Source organism: Polyodon spathula, chromosome 21 (assembly GCF_017654505.1).
Source record: "Polyodon spathula isolate WHYD16114869_AA chromosome 21, ASM1765450v1, whole genome shotgun sequence".
NCBI classification, from domain to species: domain Eukaryota; kingdom Metazoa; phylum Chordata; class Actinopteri; order Acipenseriformes; family Polyodontidae; genus Polyodon; species Polyodon spathula.
Window position 1 is genome coordinate 29720754 of NC_054554.1, and position 24673 is coordinate 29745426.

A 24673-nucleotide genomic window follows, 5' to 3' on the forward strand; every position below is an offset into this window, starting at 1 on the left:
CTCAAAAGGACTCTCTTAACGTATAAAAAAAGCTGTAATGGTGCAAACCTTCACGTTCACATCTGATCCACTGCAAGATTGTTCCTGCATCGATCAGTGCATGAAGGGGTATGGAAAGTCAGTGCAGGACTTATCAAAATTCAGACAGAAGACGCTCCAGACAGAGATAAGAGCCAGCCAACCACATTTCACATTGCTGCTACATTAAGTTTACATAAGTCTATCCAGCCAACGGCTCAGATTTTATCACAATCAAACAGTTTTTCCTCTTGGTATTTTTCTTTTCACAAAGGCCATGCCGGTGTCTCCCGAGTGTAAATAATTTTATGTCCAAATGTAGCAACTGACGAGTTCAAGCGTTTCCCAGAAGTCAGCGAGGACTCTTTTTCTATCTCTTTCTTTCTTTCTGAAGGCTGTGGACTGCCAGCTCCAGAAGATGTGCTTTGGATGGCACCCTTGCCATGTATTCACTGAGATTGTTTCAGAGGTGACAGGCCAGCGTACATTAACCTCCTGTGCAATCCGAAACCCTTTTTCTTCTTTAGTCTGTAGTGTAAAAAGGCACCACCGTTATCTTTTCTTTCTTTCTTTCTTTTTGTTTCTGTACTGAAACAGCACCCTGTTACAAGGCACTGTTAGGGGTCATTCTCAAGCACTCAAAGATCACTCGCAAGTTCAAAACGCTTAAATCAGAATTCGGAGAGAAACTTAGAAGCAACTTGGTCAAGACGTCTATTTCACTTCATTTCTTAAAACCCATTGTTGTTTCGGTAATGCCCATGCAACAGTCAACTTAATTAATACTGCGTGCAATTATTAATACAGGTATTATTTATTATTATTATTGTTATTTTTTTTTTAAGTTAACCTTCTTTTATTATGTAGCACTCTTGTTTTACCCAAGGAGGCTATTTCAAAATAAAACAAAAATGCAAAAAATGTCAAGAAACAATGTGAAGAACTCCACTCATACCCCCAGGTTCCAGCTGTTCAGACGGGCTTCAAGATCACTGTCATCAAAGGAGGTTACGAGTCTCCTCTGCCCATCATTCTGAAATCCAATAAGGAAAGTCATTTTAATCACCGCTGCAGAAGACGATTCAGACAGCTTAGGCCACTGGCTTTTTGATCTTTAATTGAACGCATCGTCAGCAAGCCAAGAGTGGAATGTCTGAGTAACAATGAGCAGATCCAACACATGGGACCCACATCTTCCTAGAAAAATCACAAACTCACTCCATTCCAATCCAGGACACTACACCCAGCTAGACCTTTTCCTTTTCCTATTTCGAATCAATTCCCAATTCCAATTCCTTCAAAGGAGCTGGATGTTTTAGAGCTGTAATAATTGTTGTGATTGTTCACACCCCTCCTTCGTGAATGTTCAATACATAAGGTTTAATAAAGGCAAAACAGTGGGAAATCTCAGTTTTCAATCTGAATACACGGATGGAAATAAGACTCCTATTGCATAGCAGTTTCACCCATTCCAGGTTTTACTACGTGCTTGATTAGCAAGAGAAGTCTTACTAAACTCACAGTAAAACCAGGAATGGATCAAACTGCTATGGAATAGGAGTGTTATTTCCATCCCTGGAAATAATAAAAAGCAGCAGAGATTACAAATGGTGCAAATTTTTATTTTTAAAAGTCTTTAGTTTTTTTTTTTTTTTTATCTGGGGATAAGGGGGGGACTTACAGCCTGTTCAGCCACATGGTTTTTTTCATCTGATCTGTGCGTCAAAATATTGGAACGTGCTTGCGATGCTAACTTCTCACTGTACGTGTGTCTCCTCCTGTAGTCAATTCACAGAATAATAAGCATCAGGAATTCAACTTAAACATGAAAATAAGGGTACTGACATTGATCTTTTTATATAGGCTACTGTACATACACTGTATACGGGGCCATGAAGTAAAAAAAAAACAAGAACACAAAAATAGAATCTAAAAAAAACAACAATGTTTCAGATTAGTGCAGAAACCAGTTTTAAACTGATCTTGTCTACAGTTAATATAACAAAATAAAATACAGTTTTCGGAATATACAGCAAGTGTTGTGTATATGTACATTACATTTCTGATTTAAAAAAAAAAAAAACTAAGCTCAAAGTCACTGTCAAGTTAATTCTTGGTGGGTGCCAAATATATATATTAAAAAAAAAAAAAAACAAGAATCCTGGAGCATCCCAGGCAAAAAGTGTTTGTAGTTCAGTTTCGACAGGCACGGCTAATTTGTTTCAGTACCTAATTACGAATATTAATGGAGCTAATTACATGCCCTCAAAGCTATCTTTAACGGACTGAAATAATCTCAGTGAGATGACTGTCATCCAAATGGGTGTCTACAAAAGCTGAGAAAATTATTTTTATATTTCTGCACAGGCTGCTGCTGCTGTTAATAATAATAATAATATTTGTTTAAATAGTAACAATACAATGTAACCATTTTTAAGGCCTTGGTAGTAATTGTATACAATGTATCTCTGCAAGCTAAACTCAGCACTCCGTACTATATAGATCTATACTTTATAACATTAACTCCTACTACAGCTTCCAGACCGATATTCCAGCACACACACAGATATATACATATAGCGCACAAACAGACACAGCGCTACAAATGATCTTTGTGGCTCAAGAGATAATTGCCCATTAAGAAAATCTTTACAACGACACCAGCACACAAGACTTTGTGTTCCTCCACAGGGGAATTCTACTGGAATGTCATTTTTAAATCTACCCTCACATATCCTCAGCTGCTGGCTTAGGGTAATCGAATGAGATGTGCCTACAGTTTGAGACTGCAAAGATCAAAAGGGAAGGACAGTCAAGACTTCCTAAGGAGGAATGAGGTGCTGCTGCACTGATTAAAGGAAACTGACATGAATCTCTATTTACTTAACCTGCAGATGGACTGATAGACCATTTACACAGCGGCACTGGAGGCTGTCAAAGATCAGATCCATCACCTTGTTTCCAAGGGAGCTTGGGAGCTGTGGATGTCACACTCATTTTGCACCACCAGGACTTCAAGCAGGAGATTAGGTCACAATTCATAAGATTATTATCTGATAGCTAACTTAGCAGAAAGCCAGATCTTGCATTATGCAAAAATAAAACACTGAATTAGCAGATGTTCCTAACATAACAAAAATTAATTAGCTTTTTATAAATCTCAAATGATTCATTTTACTAATGACCTAGCGCAATAAACAGTAAGTCAAATAGCACTGGCATGCATTTGAAGTATAGTCTATGAGCAGACTCCTGTACCAGTTACACTGAGCACGTAAGCAATATCTAGGGACCATGTTATAGTAGATACACTCTACTGGTTTACAGACCACCCCCTCAAAGAATAACTTTGTAATGTTTCTACTGATCACTTTCCCATGAAAATCGCGCTTGCTACAGAGATTCTGCAAGTAAAGTGCGCCACCCGCTGGTCGGCCGAGGAGCTTGCAATGCTGCAACTCCTGAAAGAAAACTTCAAGAAGGTTACAGTCAAACATTGTCAGGAGGAGGAATAAAGGGTCTGGGATTACCCAAGGACTTGTAGCTGACAAGAGTTGCATTTTAACATTTTAATATTGGTTTGTTATTAAGATTTTGCCAAGTGATAAAATTCAAGTTTGCATTGTTTTTTTTACAGTGGTATCGGATGGTAATACAAAGATCAGCACATTAAACATTCTTGGGATGCACAATTAACTAAGAAACAAATTTCTTCCAACTGAATGAAAAAAAGCCTTTGATAATCTGTACTAGTGGTTTAATAAAAAGTGATGAAAAAGTGGGGTACAAAAAAGAAAATCATTTTAAAAACAATATTTCAAAGGGAGGCTTGAAATAGCTGTAAAATTTGAGACAACAACAAACTACAGTTACATAATAAATGATTATTATTATTACATTTGATAAATAATTCAGATAAATAATTCAACAGAAAAACACACATGGCAACTACTAGAAAACTATTCTTTTCATTCCTGCTAGCACAGAAGAAAAAAAGAGGCAGATATCAACGAACGCTAGAACAAATTAAGAGATGAATTGTTTCAGACGCGGAAATCAGACCTTAGGAATTTTCTTCAGTACTTCTTTGATGCGCTAGGTCAAGTTCAAGCTAAAAGTTCAGACAACTTCAAGATTATGCTGAGAGAGCACAAAGTTAATGTAGTTCTGTGCTGTGATTTTTATAGCCTTTGCACCTCCAAATAAGGCAAAAACCACACACATTAAATCTGTAGGGAACATGGAGCGTTTTTACAATTGCCTTGTTTTGGCTAAAAAAATTAATAAATGCATTTTAAGACAGAGAACAATAACATTGTTACTGAACAGCTAAATCAGGAAAGTAATGAATGTAAGAACATAGAGCACATCCCCCGCCACAGCTGTACATCAGTATCGTGCAAAGATTGACAACCGTGACCTACATATAGAATGTGACATGCACAGATATGAAGAGAACAAAAAAGTTCCTCCATATATGCCCATACTGTGGCACTCTCAAACACTAATGGTAAAGAATGTCCTGACCAGGTTTCATCACAAGTGGTTCTCTAGCTATCTGTGACACACGTGCGTATCTCCAGCGGATAATAATAATATCAGAGTCTGAAAGTACTGGGTAATGATCACGTTCGCATCAGTGGACCGGTCTTTCAATTCGTGAAGTAGAGTGGTGCCTCCATCATCAACACAGAACACTGGGCTTGATTCCATGTGACTGCAATGTCAGCATTATAGGTGTGTTTCAATAATAATAACCAATAGGACCTTTCCCTTTCTGTGACCTCCTCACTTTCAATAACAATCTTGAGCTTCCCTCCAGAAGCTTTCATTTACTTTCTTTCCAGGTAGATGCCATCTAAAAGACAGTGAAGGACACAACTTAACCCTCAGATGGTTAATTAACTTCTCGTTTTCAACTGAGCTGAATTATAATGGCCTCATGTAAAGGTCATGAGTTTGGATCCCCGTTACTGGATTGTGCATGACAGCTCCACTAGCTAAAGCTCAAGTGTGCAGGGCTTTACTGTGAGAGGGAGGCTGTAGAGCTCTTACACTCTGCCACTGCCTCAAGAGCTTAAGTCAAAGGCAGAAGGATGTTTTTATTAAAACACTAGCCAGTACAATTTCAACTGTTTTGTAAAGCCTGAACAGGGAGCTTTTTTCTCATTTCACAAGACTGACACGTATTTAAACTGTAGTTAATAAATCCCTGCTCTCTGCTGGACTACCCTTCAGAGTTCATTACATTCGGAACTAATGCAAACAAGGAAAATCAACTAACTCACCCACCACAGACAGCTTAATAGGACTGACTTTCAAATTCAAATTTCCCCAATTCTAAAGAGGAATGCAATCCCAATAATAAAATACAGTAATCAAACAGGGACAACATCAGACACTTTTCCTTCAAGGCTTGAATAATTAAATATCATCCAGTGAACATTCAGCACACCTATTTGAACCCATTACTACATTACAACAGATGTATATACACACTAACACCATCTGCTGGACAAGTTGATTATTACAGCCAATTCTGTGAATTTAATAATAAACAGAATGGCTACACATCTAATACAAATCTCATAATCTGGACTATTAAATAAACTATTTGCCCATTAAAACTACACAAAATACGTGTGCTGCTCTGCACAATTTAAAACAAATTGTTTACAAATTCAGAAATATTATAGCAGCGCTATCCTAAACATGTTCCAGACAACACAGCAACACAGATCCTATGCACAGATGGAGAGAAGATTAAGCTACATTAACTAATACATTAAAGGGCCATTTGTTTCTTCAAATTGCCAGTATGAATATTAAATAATGGCTGCTCTCTTTATAATGCTAATTCAGAAATATGGCTATTGAGCCTTGCCACCGATTGCACATTAATTACTATTAAACTCAAACTCATGGAAGCAAGCACATCATTAGGACAGACAAACGCTTGCCTGTCAAAGACGATATTCCAGAGAGGGGGGAGTGCTCTAATTGTTTATAATTGCATACATTATTTCAGGCTTGAGAGCTCTGCTATTTCTATTAACCACATGCTGTAAGAAGTGAAGCCAAAACAACAAGCATAGTAAAAATGTGACACAAGGAATAACCTGAACAAGCATACTGGGAACTGACATGAACTACTGATGTCTTTAGGGAATCCAAACTGGGAACTGAACAGTGTCTCAAATTCAGTGAGAACATTTAACACATATTTAAAGAAGGCTGCTTTGAACAGAACCAGCCAATGCAGAGGGACTCAAAACTTACAATGGCTGCTGTGTACACTCAGTTCCTTAGCACCCCCTGCTGGTTAAAAAGGAGTACAGACCAAGGATACAGTAAAGTTTTTAGAATTTATTTTTAAAGCAGTAGCATTTTCATTAATTTGTCAGACCTACGCACATGTGTGTGTATGCATGCATTTGAAAAGCATCTGATTGTGACAGGTATGTTACAGAATGGAACTGTGGAAATAGGCGATGTATGGTCTGAAGATTTTGACTACTAATATAAATGTGCTCTGTGCTTGCACCCACAATCCTTTTCTTCACTCTCTATATTTCCTTCTGTCCTGGATTAATATCAAAGCAGCCTGGCCATCACTACAACACGCAGTGCTATAAAAACGGACCTGTGTGCAGGACATGGTGAGGAGGTCAAGGTCCTGTCTTCTCTGGGTGTCAGCCTCCAGGAGTTGTCTACGTTGGCGTCTCTATTGCCCAGCTCCCCTGTCACCCAGTCAGGCAGTCTCTCGGTAGGCTCTGGTCCCGGGGCCTCGCGGACAGGGGCTCGTCAAAGTAGATTGACTGGAAGAAATGTGTTTGAGAGTTAAAGAGTTCAATTGAATGTATTACCATGCATCTTTACACACGTTTAGTAAAATTTTTTTAACACTTGGCCAGAAATTATAGTTAAATATGTTACAGCTAGTTCACATGTGTTTAAATGCCCGTTCTATATTTTTGAAGATACTGCAACTTTACTGGATAAAATTATACAAAAAAATTAAAATAGACAGTCACTAACCCCAAGGTTTGATCTAAAATATTTCCTCCACTAGCACCAACTTTGTTGTTTTTTTTATGTTTGCAGAATTTAGGAATGACAAACGCAGCACACGGAAAAGTATACAAAAGCAAAAAGGGCATAGGCAAGCATTAAAATAAGTCAACTGTGCCACCTTGTGGCTACGCCTGGCCACTGCAAAACACATGAAAGGGTTGTGATGCGGTACCATATATGTGGGCAATGTTTTCAGTGTCCCTGGCTCTGGTCTGTGGGTAAACGGCCCCTCCAGGACCCCTCTTCTCAGCATGTGCAGTAAGAGTCTGGTGTACATGTTGCGGTTTTTCCTGCCTGTGACTCCTGTGCCTGAACCCGAGGGCTCACAAAGCTTCTTGATCCACAGGGCACATCTCTGACGCTCTGTCGAAGAGGGAGGAAAGGCACTGCAGCATTGACACTTCATTATGTGATCTGCACTAACCATACCCCAAAGCAAAATGATTTTATTTGAATGTGCATGGAGCCACGGCAGGTGTGCACCCTTTAGCTGTCTGCATCAAGCCTACCTGCTGCACGCTCCCGGCTGGTGCCCTAGTAAATTACACCCCTCCCACACCTTCTACCTATATCAACCCTTTCCATACCCAATACCCAATCAGCCCCATACCACACAGCTCTGGCGTGCCATCTCTTTGTCCCCAATGGTAAAGCTGGTCCATTCTTCAGCTACAAGTTAGGGGATGTGTGAATTAAGCCTGCTAATAGTTGTTTTATTATTCTGCATCACGCTGATTAATTGCTCAGAAAGTGGGCTCTTTCGTCCATTTTTAGCCCATTCTACAGGGAGTGCTTGTCCTCCTAATTGTACCTGATTTGTGTGGTAGTTTCAGAACATATGGTTTCATGTCCACCAGATAGTGATCAAACTCTGAATCCAGTTTCTCCCATGTCTGCTCCTGGCTGCTCATTGTGGCCTGCGTCGAGCAACAGCTGAAAATGCAAAAGAGAACGACTGTGAAGAAAAGGTGCAGCGCATTTATACATAACACTTTCAACAAATACAGAAAAGAGCCTTCTTCAACATTACCTAAAAATCAGCCGGAAAAACGTTCACCTTTTTTCAGTCTAATCTGAAATTCAGTTTCTACAGCTGCTATCAGAATGGATTTCAGTGTGATTGGGATTAAAACTGAAATCAGAGGGAATCTACTGCGCCTGTATTTCAAATCTCACTTTTCCTTTATTTTTAAAGTTACCTTTGGTACAAACAACCGTGAGCCAGTTAGTGTCTGAGCCCATGAGAAATATCTATTATTCCGTTTCTACAATCAAAGACTGCGAGAGTGTTTTTTGCCAGATAAGTAATAGCGTGCATTTGAAGCAGCCTTTCCACAGTAAAAACTGTAAGACAGTACAATCGAAAGATCATATGAAAACTTTAATAGAAACATGCTCTATAATAAACACAGCGGTTCATTTGAGGCTGTTGTGTTTAAGAAGCCTGGTTAAAGTTTGATGATAAAACAAGAGATCTCACTAGATTTAGCTCCGTGTGTTTCTAGTAGTATTTATATTACTGCTGTAGGATTTTTACCTGCACTAAGATGACTGCCGCTGCACAAAACACTTTTTAATGTTTTTTATATATATAAACACACATTTCACGTTCTCTAAACCTAGTCAATAAAATCTACCGGTAAGCTATTTGCGCAGCCCTGAAGACAGTTCACATAAAACAACATTACAAGACGACTACAAAAAAGGTATTCTTCAATTCGGTCTATCTCAGTTTGTTAAAATGACACTGTTTAAGATTAACAAATACCGCACAGAAATCTCTCTCACTAACTGAGCGTTAAATGCACAGTATACAGGAACATTTGCAGTACTGTACACTTTCGGGATCTCTTTCAGAGCACCGTTTTGCAAGCAGACACCATTTCAAAAGCAAGGTTAAACCGGTAAGCACTCGTAGCAATTGCAGTGGAGTTAATGGCACATTGTAATAACATACTCTGATTTTTAACCCTGTGGCATTAGCCCAGTCTGTGTGCTACAAATGAACAAACTATAGCAAAATACCGTGAATACTTACACTCAGAATCCAGCTGCAAACCGTTTAAACTTCCATCCCAGCAAGCACTGGCATCGTCATTTCCTTCTTCCGCAGACAGCAGGGAGACGTCAGTCGTTGCCATGGAAACTGGAGAAGCCTGTTAAAATGCAAACGGACAAGCTTCTTTAACTCTGTTAACACAGGCCGGTCCCGATCCCTTTAATACTTCCTGGAGAAATTGATTGGAAGGCGCTTTGAGGATGCATCGATTAATCACACAACTGTAATCAATTACATTGAAAAACGCACACAGTTTACTTCCTGTGCAACAATAATTGGACCCCACCTGAGCGCACGGAACAAAAAGTGTGTGTCAGGCTCCAGTGGGGCTCTAGTACTGCTTGCACAGGTAGTGAACACAAAGCAAATGTAGTGTTCAGCACTGTACGTAGACACATATAGAGTTGCATGCCTTTGTTCAGTCCTGGCAGTTAACACTACATGAATAAGCCAAGCTTTTTTTAAATAAAGAATTAAAGAGTATGTTTGCAGACAGGTATGGGATTGCTCCATGTGCTGTCATGCTGGCATTCACCAGGGGTCGAAGATTTCCACCCCCATGTCTGCATCTACATGTCGTTCCACACGTGAACAGATTCTCTCTCCTTTCAGAAGACCCTCTCGGCCAAAAGCTTACAAAAATGTGCCCTTAAATAACTGAAAGAAGCGCTTACCTCTGGCAGAAGTCACGAGGTTATACAAAGAAACCTCGCAGACCAGTAATAAGACAAGTCTCTTCAGCATCGTCCTGGTTTTGGTGTTGTGCTGTGCAGAGAGGCTCTGAGACTCCATTGATCTCTGGGCCTTAGAGAATATAAACTCCTGTTTATTCTTTCCAGAGTAAACAGCTGATAACATAAGATCATTTTTCACGGATTAAAAAAATACCTGAAACAACAAAAGGAGAAAAAACAGGCAAACAAATGAGACGGCCGTCAATGCCTTGTGATGAAAATATCTTGATGTATAACATATTTCTGCCAGTGAGGCCACAAACATGTCCATGTCATTCCTATAGAACACGTAACCTGGTAACGTACAAAACGATACCATTACTGTGCAACACAATCTGAAGCTTTCCTCTACATTTATAGGGAAACCAAATGATATTACCTTTCATAGCAATTTTAAGAGTCTCTTAAAAGTAAATATGTTGCAAACCATAAATGAACAAATGAATTGCCTAATTTTAGAAATGTAGTGAAGTGTTTATTTACAGTCCAGTTTTGGGATGATACACTCTGGAACAAAGTCCATAGCGGGACCCTACTGGTATTTACCCTTGGTTGAAAATGAACTTTGATTTATTCAATACTTTGTTTCCAAGCTTGCGAAATTAATCCAGAAAATTACCAAACCGAAATATTACATTTGAGCACTTGCAGTGTTTTTAGGTTGTTAGCCTAACAGCTGATTGCCACTGTCCCTCTCCTTCACCCCTCTTATAGTATTTGCACAGTGACCAGTTTCTTTGATCAGTATGTGCTGACAGTGCAGCCTTGACCAGCGCTGGTTCACCCCAAGGGGTTACAGAAAGGATGGTTCTCATTGTTTTCACAGTGTGCCATCTCATTGTGTGCCACAGAGGATCACACTGTTCTGTATCAAGGAAAGCTGTTTAATGTGAACAGCTAATCTAAAATGAAGCTCGCAAAACAATTCTGCCACACGCTTCCAATATGATCCAGCACAGGCTTGCAGTATTTCCACAACGTGAGCTCACCCATTTCTTTGCTCACATGTACTGCAGTATTTGTTAGCAGTGTGATCCTGACCAGCACTGGCTTATCCCAGGGGATATAGAAAGGGGAGGTCAGAAACTCCACAGCTCTCATTGTTTTTACTGGGCGCCATTCTACAAGAGGGTCAACGAACGTCAGGGCTGAGTGTTTCACAGGCTGGCAGCTGTGAGCCCCCCCCCCCCCCCCCCCCCCACCCCACCCCCACCCCCCCAATGAAAGAGTCCTGTTGTTGATTCTCCCGGTACACAGGCTGTGAGTGCACAGCCACGCTGTCTCATTAGCATCTGTGGCACAGAGACAGTTTAGTGTTAGCTTGTGCTGATGCTTGTGGAGGTGTGGAGTCTCCCAGATCATTTGGCTTAGAAAAACGCATTCCCCATTCCCTCCCCTTTTGCAAACACCCTGCCTTACCCTAATCAGAGACTGAGAACAGATAAGTGATCATTTATCTCGTGATCTCGAGGCAACCCGTTTTAAATGAGTTTTTTCTTTGTCCTTAATGAGATACCCTATGACATTGCCTTTGCTTCCTCATTCCAAAATAATAATAAGAAGAACCAGATATACTGGAGCTCCCAAACCCAGCACTCTAACCAAAGCCAGGTTCACTTGTGCAGGCAGCTATAGAGACTGATCTATTGCCTCAGTCCTGTACCAACACACAGTGCAACAGGAATGATGCACAAACACACAAGCATCACTTCAGAGAGGGACGTCACAACAGATGAGAAGATTACAATATATTTTATTTGAAGGAATCTGCCATGATCAGGACATCAAAAGAAATGCAGGTAAACAACAGGTAAAAGAAGATTCTTTAATGGCAGCTGTTTTCTTTAGTCATCAGATTTCATTGCTTCAGCACTGTTGTATTTCCGATGGCAGGCTGCTATATTTGAATTTATATGTGAAACTACTAGGTTCTGTAAAGAAAAAAAAAACACTCATTCATTGTATAGTTGTAATTCTGCAGGAACTATCAGTTCTGGACACATATCTAAGGTTAATTTAGTGGATCTAGAACTCATGTAAGGTGAGCACACAGTAGAGGCCAATGCTGCTGATTCTGAAGATTTGAATTACTTCATTGAAATACATTGTGAAGTTCAGTTGAACAAGTAAGAATGCTTAACCTCTTCAGTCCTGAATTATTTTTATTGAGCTGAAGAATAAACTCCTTTATTGAGAACAGGACAAAAACTTTATTTTTTGCATATATTTCTACCCGACCTCAGACTGTGTCCTAGGAGTCCCGTAAGGTTCCAGCGTGATTCCCGAGGGCATGTGGCGCTAAGAAAAAGCAGGACTTTGAGGTCCTGCCAGGACTGAAAGGGTTAAAACTGAGACCAGAAAGTTCCCCAATTTAATTTCTCACTAGGTGAGGCATAAACTGAGACCATCAAAGAAATGTGACATCACATCCAATATACCCAATATATCGTGATGTGTTTTACTTGACTAACACCTTGCCCTTCATATGCACACGAATAAGAATGCAGTACCTTTGTAACAGGATGGAATTGTGAGATTGCCATCCACACACTGGGTATAAACCGGGTAGCCACATCCCCTGTCCTTATCTTTGCAATAGAATGCCACCATGTCAGAATGCTGGACTCTCCTCTCTGGCAGGTCGTGCAGCCAGGTCTTTTGATTGTTGTACAAGATGCGACCTCTTTGTACACTGATGATGCAAGAAGCTGGAGAGAACAATGAAAGCATTTGACAATATTCCAGTTTATATTTTCATATAATGATGTAAGCTTTGCAGTCCGCTATTAAAACCTCTGTCAGACACATCTAAAATGGTTTGATGTTGAGCTGCTTGACCCTGGCAGAGTTCTTAGGGAGGGGATTAAATTATGTAATGCTAATTGGTTTGGTCACCGCACAAGCACCCACAATGGTTTTAGGAAAGAAAGAAAATCTTGCCAGTGTAGTGTCAGAAAGTGGTACATTGTCAGAATATGGTATGTGTACCAAAACTTGACCTGTGTAATGTTAGAAAGTGGTGTGCTGTCAGATTTTGGTGCAGAGGCAATCAATTGCGATCTGATGGGTGTTTTGATATTGTCAAACAAAGGTATATTTACCATTAATTATACATTTTTTTTGGAAACTTAAACTGGAAACAGACAATCAATTTCACTAAAAAGAAAAAACAATGATGAACAAGACATAATGAGAAGTCCACCGCAAACTTGCACAAGTAAAAAAAACAGCCGCAACGGCAAGCATGCAGTCACGAAGGGATATGATGTAGATGCACTGAGCCTTATAAACATCATGCAACAAACACACAGTGAAAAAAGGGCTTGGGGTTATAAAGTTCTGCTGCTTAGTAACCCTAAATTGCTAAGTAATGTTGACTCCAGTCCGTAGAAAACAGGTCCTACCTCTGCAAACTGGCTTCTGGGTCTCTGTTTTCCCACACTGGGCTTCCACTGCACCGTCCAAGATGTAATTGCTGTGGCATCTGTACTCAAACTTCTCCTTGCAGTCATACTGTGTAACAACGGTGTATCCATTCGGTATTGCAGGCAGGCTTTGACAAGTCTCCTCTGCAATAAAACAAATGCAGAGCACACAGTCTGTTTTTACTTACTCAACAACTGTTTTTTTTTTTTTTACAAAAGGGTTAATTTAAATGTGATGTGTGTGTGTGTCTGTGTGTCTTGAAGCTCAAATAGTTTGAAGATGTGCTTTGAAGAGCTACTATAGCTACACAGCGGGCATGTGAGCAAGCGGTACAGCTATTAGACGCTCAAATCTCCAAAGTGATGATTTTGTCAGTTCTCAGTCAGCGATGTAGCACTTGCTCATACTTGAGTCAAGAAAGACAGAATCAATGCTTCCAGCCCGTGTCTGCATCTACATGTAGCTCCTTGCATGTATGTTCTCTCTCCTTTCAGAAGACCCTCTCGGCCAAAAGATTACAAAAATGTGCCCTTAAATAACTGAAAGAAGCGCTTACCTCTGGCAGAAGTCACGAGGTTATACAAAGAAACCCCCCAGACTAGTAATAAGACAAGTCTCTTCAGCATCGTCCTGGTTTTGGTGTTGTGCTGTGCAGAGGAGCAATGATATTCAGCTGATCTGAGTCTCTGAGTGGAGATCGGTGAATATATACAACCCTTATTCTTTCCAAAATAAACAACTGATAACATGTTGCTGGGAAATTGGCACAGTATTTACACAGAGTGAACCCATCAACTTATTTCAATCAACTGAACTTTGTACTGCAATAGCAGGTGGCCCTGGTGTACTGGTGCACCCCAACACACTGTTCGGTGCCCTGGAAAGCTGTTTAATGTGAGCAGCTGATCTAAAGTGAGACTCACAAAACTATTCTGCCACATGCTTCCAATGCGACCCAGCATCAGTCACCTGGCTTGGAAAACCATTTCATACTCCCACCACTCTCTGTGCAGAAACGTGCGTGCTCCTACCCTCTGTGCGAAGACCATCTCCACTTCATTTCAAAATGAGCTCCTTTTAAAAATTATTAAAAAAAAAAAAAAACCTGTAATTATGCCCCCTTAACCCTCCTAGCTAAAGAGATTCAGTACCCTGAGCCCATCTTCAATCCTCCTTCCTTTTTAGTCTGGCTGCTCTTCTCTGGACTCTTTGTGCAGTCATGGTGTCTGTTTTGTAGTACAGGGACCAGTACTCAAAGTGCGGTCTCTCCAGGGCATTTTACACCTCATCACAACCTGCTCTACACTCTTCACTATATACCTAAGTGCCTTACCATTCAGCCCTATAGTACTGACTCATCAGCTGCGAGGAGGAGAGTCATTACAGAACCCTTGCTTGGGCACTGCTGCCCGAGCTTCTCTTGAACAATCGATCTGAGCAGTACAGCTGCAATGAACTACAGGGTGCTATTTCATTTATCAGCCACAAGGTGGAGACGTTGACTACCAGACCATTCTATTTACCCTACACTTTCCATCAGAGGCGTTGGAACTTTGGCTTTGCACGGCGTCCATCATACAGGGGCTACAGTTTTGTTCAATGGCTTTCAGTACCCCAACTTTAAAAATTGTTCTAGCGCCAAGTGTGCTGTTTTTAAAGCTTCGTTAGCAACACATAGAACACGCATGCGGTTACGTACCGAGATTACAGAAAATAATTTTAATCTTAACTTTAAATCTAGCAAGGTGTTCAGGCTGTGTGGCGCGCGTTTGGCTTTGCTTTCATAGTGAAGCACCTTCGGTATGTGTTTGTAAATATTGTAGCACAAAGTATGGATTTGATATAGCATGGCTTTGTTTAATGGAATATTTTCCAGAATACAGGGTTAAATGTAATATGATGGAATCGTTGCGTATTCTATTACAGGTACAGGTTACAGTTTGCGAGCGAATAAACTCACAGTAAGTCCAGCAAAAACTAAACGAGACAAAGTCCAGACGCACCTTTTCGTGCCAGTTCTGCATGGTAAATGCGCGCAATGCAATGCATTTTCATAGGCGCTGTTACACGCTGGAGCAGATACACGTCCACTCCCATTTGAGAGCGGTGTGTTGGTGACGTCAGCCCCAGTGAAAGGAGGGAGGAGAGAGTCAGGCAGAGCTGTCATTAACTAGTTGTGCTATAGACAGCTGCCGGGGGAGCGCTGTGTTGTACCTTCAGCAATATATACACAACACAGCAGACTGTGCAAATCAAAACCCGGGAGGAGGGACTCTTACCTGCTCTTCTGCCTCTTGCTTTCTCTCTCTGGCTCCCTGTGTAAAAAGTTTCTGGTGATTATGGCTGATGTGATACACCTGAACGACTCGTCCTCAGCGGACGTAGCCAACCGGTTCGCCCGCAAAGGAGCTCTGAGACAGAAAAACGTCCACGAAGTGAAAGACCACAAGTTCACAGCCCGGTTCTTCAAACAGCCCACCTTCTGCAGCCACTGCACCGACTTCATCTGGTAAGCGGCTGACTTTGTTCTTGTCGTCTGTTGTCTTTTTAGTTTTAAATCTGGGAAAAAAAAAAAAAAAAAAAAAAAAAACAGATCATGTGTTCTAATGCAATATTACAGTGCATGTTGTAATAGTTTTTTTTTTTTTTTTTTTTTGCTTTTGTTGTTATATTAAATCCGATAGTATATTAGCCACATTCTTTCAAATATATATATATATATATATATATATATATATATATATATATATATATATATATATATATCTCAATTCTTAGCATCCCGCAAGACTGGGTGCATTTATATGTTGTCGTATAATATACGTTTCATTTAACAAACAGCTGACCATAAATGAGCTCAAGTAACGTTGCTGTAGTAGTTGTGTATTCTAGAGTACTTCGCTGCCTCTCCAGTCACAGGGCTCTACCAGGGAACAGTGGTGCGACCTCTGCACAGCACATGGAATTCCACGCAATACCCTGTTCTGAATTTGTGAATACCTCGCTATCAATGCTTTTGCACTTCACTGAGCTAGATATTAATGCAGTATTGCTTTGGACTGGATAGTGTACATGGTTATGCAATATGCACTGTAGTAGGTAGCGAACACCACCTAACCACATCTGCTGTATGTAAATACAGTAACGTTTTAGTGGAAAGAAACAACCAAAAGTGGCATTTCCAGATGAAATAAGCAAGCAGTGTTGGAATAGGGTCCTGTTGATTTCCTCCTATTGGAATACCCCCGTAGTGGAATTTTAACAGGCTATAAATCACACCCGTTTTTATACAGTGTGTTATCACACTGTGTACTGTAATAGTGAGATTTATATTGTTTATCCTATGGTTTTAAATTAACTCAACACTGCAGATCTGTATAGAGGGATAGGAATGATAACACCTCTCAAAACTGCAGATATAATAACTAATCTTCTGAAAGTTAGTCTTCTCTTCACTGATGGGAAGTAGACCATATTCCAAAAGTAGAAGCAGAAAAGCTTCCTTACACCCTGAAACCTGCTTGCTACTGTGTCACGCTGTGAGCCAAACGCACAGGCTTGTGCTGCAACTTACAGCAGAAGGAGGTTATGCAAGCGCTGTTCTACTGTACAAAATTGTTCCTCTCATAAACACCTTCGCCTACCTTTTCAACAGCCCTGTATTACAATGTTATATTACAAGTCAAGGATCACTGTCCAGTAGATGAATAATGCGCATCCTGCTTATCTCATATTGATGATTACATTGAACTCGGCTGGACAGTGAGTGCTGAGTGCAGCTGCTGAATCCATTCCTTCATTCATTAATTCATGTATTCAATCCAGCTCTATAAACCTTACTAAAATATAGATCAAATAAGCCTTCCTTTTAATACAAGGGCAGAGTGGACCATCCAGACATGCACAGCTAGCAGCAAGATTAGGGATGGAAGTAAAAACTCCTGTTGCATCGGTTTCACCCATTCCAGGTTTTACTCAGAGCTTGATTAGCCATTATGTATAGGTGACACGCTCAGGTGTGTCTTATCTAACATATAGTAAAACCAGGAATGGATCAAACTGCGATCTTATTTCCATCCCCGAAGATGCCAATAGCAGGTTGGCAAGCCCACCTAAAAAAATGGTGAGTCTCTCACAGGGAAATAAGTTGTCTGTTTTTTTAGCACTGTCATCAATCATGTAGGACCGCGGAGCCCTGGTATGGTTTGTATGCGGGCTTACTGAAATACTGGGGTGCTTCAGAGCGCAGTTAACAAGGATTATCAGTGTGAGTCGTGCGGGTGGCATTGCTTTTTGGACTGCTGATGATAGCAGGGCTTCAGATAAGAGTAGGGCTCCTGTTATTCAGGGGATATTTATTACTTTTGCTGCTGTTATTAACAGAAATGTTCATGTTTTTTGTACACCGCAGATTGGAATCCCAGAGCACTGTGCCGCTATTACAACAGAAAAGCAGCGAATCCCAAAACACTGGGCATTTCCAGTGCCTCTCTAGGATAATAAAGCATATAAAAACTATAATCCCAAACCCTGAGGTTTACCCTGATACAAGCTTACCATGACAGTTTTCCACCATGCTTTTCCCTTGAATATACTGTTTATAGTTTACCATAGGGTTATATGTTTTTTTAACCTGCTTTACAATACCTTCCTGTGCTTTGCAATACACACCTATAGCTTAGTCATGCGTTCACTGTGATTTATAACACTTTCCTGTCTTTACTGTGGTTTCTTCTGTAAAGATGATCAGACAGGGCAGATAACAGCATTGTTGTTTGTACAGTAAGCTTTCTGGCAGAGCTTCCTCAGTGCACTGGGGACACTCCCTGTCAGTTCCCCAAATGTTAATTTAACCCTTATTTATAATTATCAAACACACCAAATCAAGTGTTCAATATTGAACTGTATTTAATTGTCTGAATGTCAGCATGTATGAATACGTAATAAGAAAGTTTTCTACTCGCCCACCTTAATATTATTCTGCGTGCATGTTTACATCCAGCACTGCACTATTTTGTAATCCTAAACGATCACTAACCCTACCAGGATCCCCCAGTTCTGCGACCACAGAAATGATTACAGCATTCACAATTCTGCACAGAGATTTGTAGAAATTGTCTCACATAGGAAATAGTTTGTTTATTATTATATAATAAATGAAATGGAAGCCTGTTGATTTGCTGTAGTTTATTTTGGTGCCCGCAGCAGCACCTGATAGCTTCAGTCTAAACTAAAGGATGAATCGTGCACTCAGAATATAACTGCAAATGTCTGTGCTGAACAGAACCGCAAAACCTTCCATGAAGACATGCCTCATACCAGGCTCTGGGGAGGAATAAATTAGGATAGTTAAGACAAAAGCGATACCTGTTGAAACGAGCTCCCTTTCAATAGACTTAATGACCTGGATCACCTGAATTGTGAATTATGTTCTACAAGATGGGAAGTTTTTTGTATTCAAGAGTTTTTTTTTTTTTTTTTTTTTTTTTTTTTTTAAACAGTATCTGACCTATAACTATTGAAAATATGAAACTTTTTTGAGACACGACCTTAAATAAAAATTTTTTTACTTTTTTGACACGACCTGAGAGATTAAAAGAATTACAATGACGACCGCTTACACATGAACAAGTCTTTTATATATATATATATATATATATATATATATATTTTTTTTTGGGATAATTCAAAATAAGAACTAAAGGCTACAATGCTTTTGATGTTACGAAAACTTATGACATAACTTACACGCGAGCAGATAGAAACTATATATATATGTGTGTGTGTATATATATATATATATATATATATAATATATATATATATATAGTTTGTTGTTGTGGATTTTGCACAATTCTCGTTTTGCTAAATGCAGTCTTTTGAATGGATGCTTAATTAGACTGTATTTTTGGTTTCTAGCTGCATGTTTTTCACTTTGCTGCATTATTAAATACTCTAGATGGATGCATGCCTAGGAAATGTATTGTATTCGTTTAGCCAATGCATCGTTCTCATGGGTTTATAAATGGTGATTTTGAATGTGTGCTTGCTTGCTTGTTTTTTTTTTAAGTTCCCAATTAGATAGTTGTGAATAGCAAAATTGGCATTGTCAAATCAGAGCTATAACTGTTTTTTTTTCCTTTTTTTTTTTAGTTTGTTCATTCCCTCGCTGTCCCCTCTTTGCAAGTTGTTATTCAGACTTCCTGCCTACCTCTCAGTAAAATAAACATTTTGGAGCCCAATTACAGTCTTCAGTTTTTCATTTTACTCTCCTCACACCACCTACCATTTACCCTCATTGTCATTGTTACTCAGCAGGGGTTGCATTGTTTCCAGTGCAGGTCCTGGTAGTGGATTGCAGACCTAAGGGTTATTAAACAGATTGGTTTTCTTTTCATTTCTTATTGGCAGGGTTATTATATCTGCCTGGCACTCCAAATATTAGGCAGCCTTTACAAGCTTTTCAGGTCATCAGTGGGATCAGTTATTTGATATTCTCTGCTGGTTGCAAGCTGTCAAACTTGCTTGTATTTCCTGTAAACCAGTTATGCTAATCAGGCTTGCCAAAACAAACCACTTTGCATTTGTACTGTGTTCAGAAACACTAATGTTCATGTCAGTATATATTATACGTGTGCACAGGACTCTGACTGATTCAACTCCTTTTCTATTTTAGGGGGTTTGGAAAGCAAGGATTTCAGTGCCAAGGTATGTAAATGACACTTTTTTTTTAATAGTTTTTTATGAATGACCTGGATTTCCACCTGCTGCTGCTTTCGTATAATGTACTGTCTGAGACAGTTACCTCCTAAAGAAACTGCACATGGTACACACGCAGGACGTCAGCGGTGTTGTGTAGGCGTGACTTCTTTCAATGAGGCGCGATTACTGAAGGGAGGTGAGTCATAGACTGGCTGATTGTGGAATAACCTTGCTGATGCTGGGGCGAGCTTGTAGAGGAAGGCTTCTTTCTGTTATAATGTTCTTTTTGTAATCCGGGATAACTGCGCCCTGCGAGGTGACACGCAGAGAGGTGAGGTAGTGGGTAGTGGCTGCTGTCATCATGGTAGTTTTAATTCGTTTGATATATAAATGGAGGCAGAGTGTAAGGGTGTTTACAGTGGGGTTTTTGCTCTTGCACCTTGACAAGGATAGGTAGGACAACCAGAAAGTGAAGGTTTGGTGTTCTGCTTAAATTCTTGTGCAAAGACAACTTTGAAGTCACTGGCTTGTTTCTACACTTTTTAATAAGGGGCTGTCGGGAGCATCTGAAATGGTGCTGGTGAAGCAGAGCTGAATGGAAAATTCTCGGCAGTCCTTGGATGGCGTTCACTAATTCTATAGCCATGTAGCTGTTGTATTACAAGCGTGTTTTGTATGGAAGCACAGAGAAGAAACCTGAGAATCATTTCTTTCTCTCTTTTTTCAATCAGCGATCGCAGAAACGAGCAAGGAGCTGGCATTTCCAGTCCCCTTGTTCGGTCTGCTGAATTCAAAAGTTAGAATCACTCGGTACATCATTTGTGAATTCTGAATGCCTTACAAACAACAGACAGTGCACCTTGTCCTCCGCTGCGGTTTGTTGTTCATTCTGTCATTTCCTTTTCTTTGCATCTGCAGGACTGTTGAGCAGGTTTCTTATGTAAAGTCATTATCCTGTGTTTTAAAGGTTATGTGCAGTAGTGTACCATGCATTGGGTGTGGACTGGTTGGTGTGGTGCCATGGTACTTGAACGGATCACCAGTGCGTGTTGGTTTGCTCAGTATGACGGTGGCACCACTGTGCTACTGGTCTCTTCCACCTGTGGTTCCAGTCCATTGCAGCACATTGCAGAATTGCAGAATATTGTCAGTGTAGTGCCACTGGATTAGGTTTTCCCTTCTAAAAGTTTTCCATAGTAAACGCATAGAACAGTGTAATACGGTACAATAAAGGAACGGTAAGGCATAGGTAAGCATTCTAAAATCCAGAAAGGTATGATGAAGCATATTAAAAAAATACACGAATAGTACATGAATAGTATAACTGTGGGAAAAGCACTGGAAAACTGCACAATGACCCCGTGCACATTTCTCAAATAAAGTGAAGATAAATAAGTCTTGCCTCGTCACTGAATATGGTTTCGTAATGTTATCAGTGAGGGGGATCCTGTGTGCCAAATGCACCACGGCTCTAAAGAAAGGACTGGGGGCTGTGTTTTGCCCACGTGGTTTATGTCACAGGAGGTTACTCAGCCTTGCCGGTATAAATGGAGTATTATCCTTTAATCTGCTTTCCCTGTGGGATTGCTCAACCTGAGCTGTATCTCTGAAGGATTAAGTGAGATCTGAGAGCAGTGATGGCTGATCTAGCTGAGCAGGTGTGATTCAGACGCCCCAGAGATTGCTTGCAGTTCTTGGTAGCTGGAGCACATTTTTCCTGCATTTCCATGGAATAAAAACAGTTCCAGCTCAGACAGGTGTCTGGGTCTCACTGTGACTGCATATAAGAGCTGGCCTGGGCATACTGTCAGGGAAACACACAAACATGCTAATGCCTCTGGTAATTGTGGTTGAAGTTGTTTTGTTTAGATATTTTACAATTGGATAAATTATGTAATTCTGCATGGCCTCCCTGAGTCATCCAACCATTCGAAGGTCAAAAGGTTAAATACCATTGGAACTCGGTAATTATATACATTATATGTTGCACATATGTGTGTGTGTGTGTGTGTGTGTGTGTGTGTGTGTATACAGTAAATCTGCGTGGGAATTGTGCAGTTTTTCCATGCTTTTCCCATGGTTATACAATTTCTCATAGTTTCCTGTGATTTTAAATATGCTTTACCATACTTCTCTGGGCTTTACAATGCTTACCTTTGCTTTACCAAGCTTTCACTATGCTGTATTACACTTTGCTCTGCTTTTACGATGGGAAACCATTTATAAGGGGTAAACACAATTGTCCTATCTCCTTTTTAAAAAACAAACAGTATATTCCGGCATCCAGGAAGCCGGGAGACCCATAATGGGTATGTGATCATTACAGATGGCTATCCTTGGGAACAATCTGATTAAAAAAAAAAAAAAAAAAAAAAAAAAAAAAAAAATCATAGGCGTTCAAACCGAATGGGCTCGTAATAACCCTTCTGGACAAATTCCTTGAAGGCGTGCCAGGTTTCGCTGACAGCCTTTGTAACGTGGCGCGAGTTGTGTTCTTTTTATTGTGTTCATTTCTGTTATTCTTGCAGTTCAGGTGTACGTTGTATCATGTTTCTGAGAAGGCAATGCCAGTGAAAGTGCCCACTCTGTTTAGTAGCACGCTGCCTGTGTTTTTAATGCCAATTAGGGTATACTATTTCATTCAAACGCTGGAAATTATTTAGCTCAACAATTGTGGGGAAACTCTTGTCATCTGCCTCCTTACTCATGAAGACTTGGGTTTGCATTGGTGTAGAGAGTGGTGTCTAATCATACATACAATGACAACTCTATCCCCAGTAGTTAGGTCATAGACAGGATGCTCACTGCTACCAGTCACTCTTTCTGATGCAGCAGGTTCTGGCAATGAAAGGGTTAGTAACGCACTGCACATCCTGAAATATCGGAAGATATTTTGCTTTGTGTAAATGGGCACTCTGTTAAATTGCATCAACATTGCATGATTGGCTGCTTTTTATATTTTCTGCTATTTCTGTACCACAAAATGTTTTTGGTTTGGGTAGTAATTTAAAATCAATTTGATGCTTATTTTCTGTTCTTGGTGCACAGCTAAAATTGCTTATCAAATAAATCTGATTAAAAAAAAAAAAAGAAAAAAGTTTTTACTCTGTCACATTGACATAATTGTGGTTTGTTATGAAAACATTTGTTTGCGACTTTCAGTTTCATAATAATATAAAATACTTTAGTAATAAAACAACAATTAAGAGTCTCTCTGTTTCATGAAAAAGGTTTTACATTCTGACTGGCAGATAGCTCACCTCTAAGCCCTAAAGCCTCCCCCTCCCTTTGAAACCATTTAAAAATGCTATTCCGGGGCATGGTGTAATAGTGGTTCTGGTCCTGATAACATTTCACGATAAATACCTAACGCTCCATGGGTCCTGGGGAAATACCTTCTGAAATATGCACAGATGTTGCTTTTCTTTTACTTGAATCCAAAGGATACAGTGTGCTTCTAAGGACATTTAAACAACTGCAACTTTCTGGAGCATGAAAAGTTTTTTTTGAGCCAGGGTGTACTGTATTCAGCTTGCCATATCAATCTTTATTGCATCGTCCAATTAGGAAAGTATGTGCATTGCTTTGAGGAACGAGAGGAAAATGACGCTAGTAAACTGGCTGGGGGGGCAGTGCGAGTCTTGTTTACAGCAGCTTGTTCCTATCGAACAGCACTGTCACGTCGCTGGTATTTCAGCATGCTGTTCATTTAAACCACATGGGTTTGCAACATTTCCCAGACCACTGGGGCTTTCTTAAAGGAAGAAGGATATTTTTTTATGATGTCACAGGAGGAACTGCAGTACACTACTTGCAAGTCTAACACATAGTCTCCTGCAAGCCTGGCCAGCAACAGAGTGTGCATGGACTGATGTCCCCTGGCTGTATGATATAAGAGCTCCATGCACAGCAGCAGGATCCCACATACAGGGGCTGCCAGTGGATAATAGGGTCACCATTAAACAGATGCAGCTTTCATGCTGTTACATAACATATTAGTGAGTCATGTGGGGGGCAGCCAGTTTACTGTGCGCCTGAGACCCATGCTTCATCCTGCTGGCATTTCTCATTAGCAGAGAATGCTCAGCAGCGACTGCCGCTCTGACCCGAACCTCAGTTGTTTGCTGCTTGCTTGTCAGTGCCGTGGTCATGAATAGTTTTATGCAAAGATCGACTGTTAAGAATTTTGAAACCTGACACTAGATCCTGCTTACTGGATGCAAGCAATCCACGTAAATCTTGGCATGATTGTACTTATATTTCAGAAATAAATTATGCTGTTTTTCTTTCCTAAAAAACAAAACAAAACTGAAGTCGAGTGTTTGCATGCTGAGGTTAATAATACCAAGCATCGGGTTACAACTGCACAGGCTGATATTACTTCGAGCATAGAAGAATATATATATATATATATATATATATATATATATATATATATATATATATATATATATATATATATATATATATATATATATATATGTGTGTGTGTGACAGATTCCTGAAATGCATACTGTACGGCAGTGTAATTCAGAGAATGAGTGGCATGTGGTTGGGGTGCAGTACAGTGTGCAGCAAGCAAAGGAAGGTCAGAAATTATCCCAGGGGGCTCCCAGTGGCGTATCCAGTAAAGGCGCTCTGCGTGGAGTGCAGGATGCTC

At 40.1% G+C, this 24673-nt stretch overlaps 2 protein-coding genes and 1 pseudogene across 3 annotated transcripts in view; 1 reads left to right on the forward strand and 2 right to left on the reverse strand.

The window, feature by feature from the left end:
- The window catches only part of LOC121296144, a 100556-nt pseudogene extending 91332 nt beyond the window's left edge, over window positions 1–9224 (reverse strand).
- A 2397-nt stretch (window positions 9225–11621) lies between these two features.
- LOC121296366 (beta-2-glycoprotein 1-like) lies at window positions 11622–14000 on the reverse strand. Its single transcript, XM_041221855.1, has 4 exons — window positions 13868–14000; window positions 13290–13454; window positions 12396–12593; window positions 11622–11816 (listed from the first exon to the last, which is right to left on the reverse strand). Exons 1-4 carry the CDS (start codon window positions 13935–13937, stop codon window positions 11752–11754), a joined length of 498 nt encoding a protein of 165 aa, XP_041077789.1. The 5' UTR covers window positions 13938–14000; the 3' UTR covers window positions 11622–11751.
- Window positions 14001–15464: 1464 nt separating this feature from the next.
- LOC121296360 (protein kinase C alpha type-like) overlaps window positions 15465–24673 on the forward strand; it is a 105415-nt gene continuing 96206 nt past the window's right edge. Inside the window, exons 1-2 of one of the 2 annotated variants that reach the window (XM_041221843.1) lie at window positions 15465–15820; window positions 19988–20019. In XM_041221843.1, the coding sequence (XP_041077777.1) occupies window positions 15651–15820; window positions 19988–20019 (202 nt within the window). In that variant the 5' untranslated portion in view covers window positions 15465–15650. The remainder of the gene's footprint in view (window positions 15821–19987; window positions 20020–24673) is intronic. The other variant, XM_041221844.1, reaches the window with a different exon arrangement.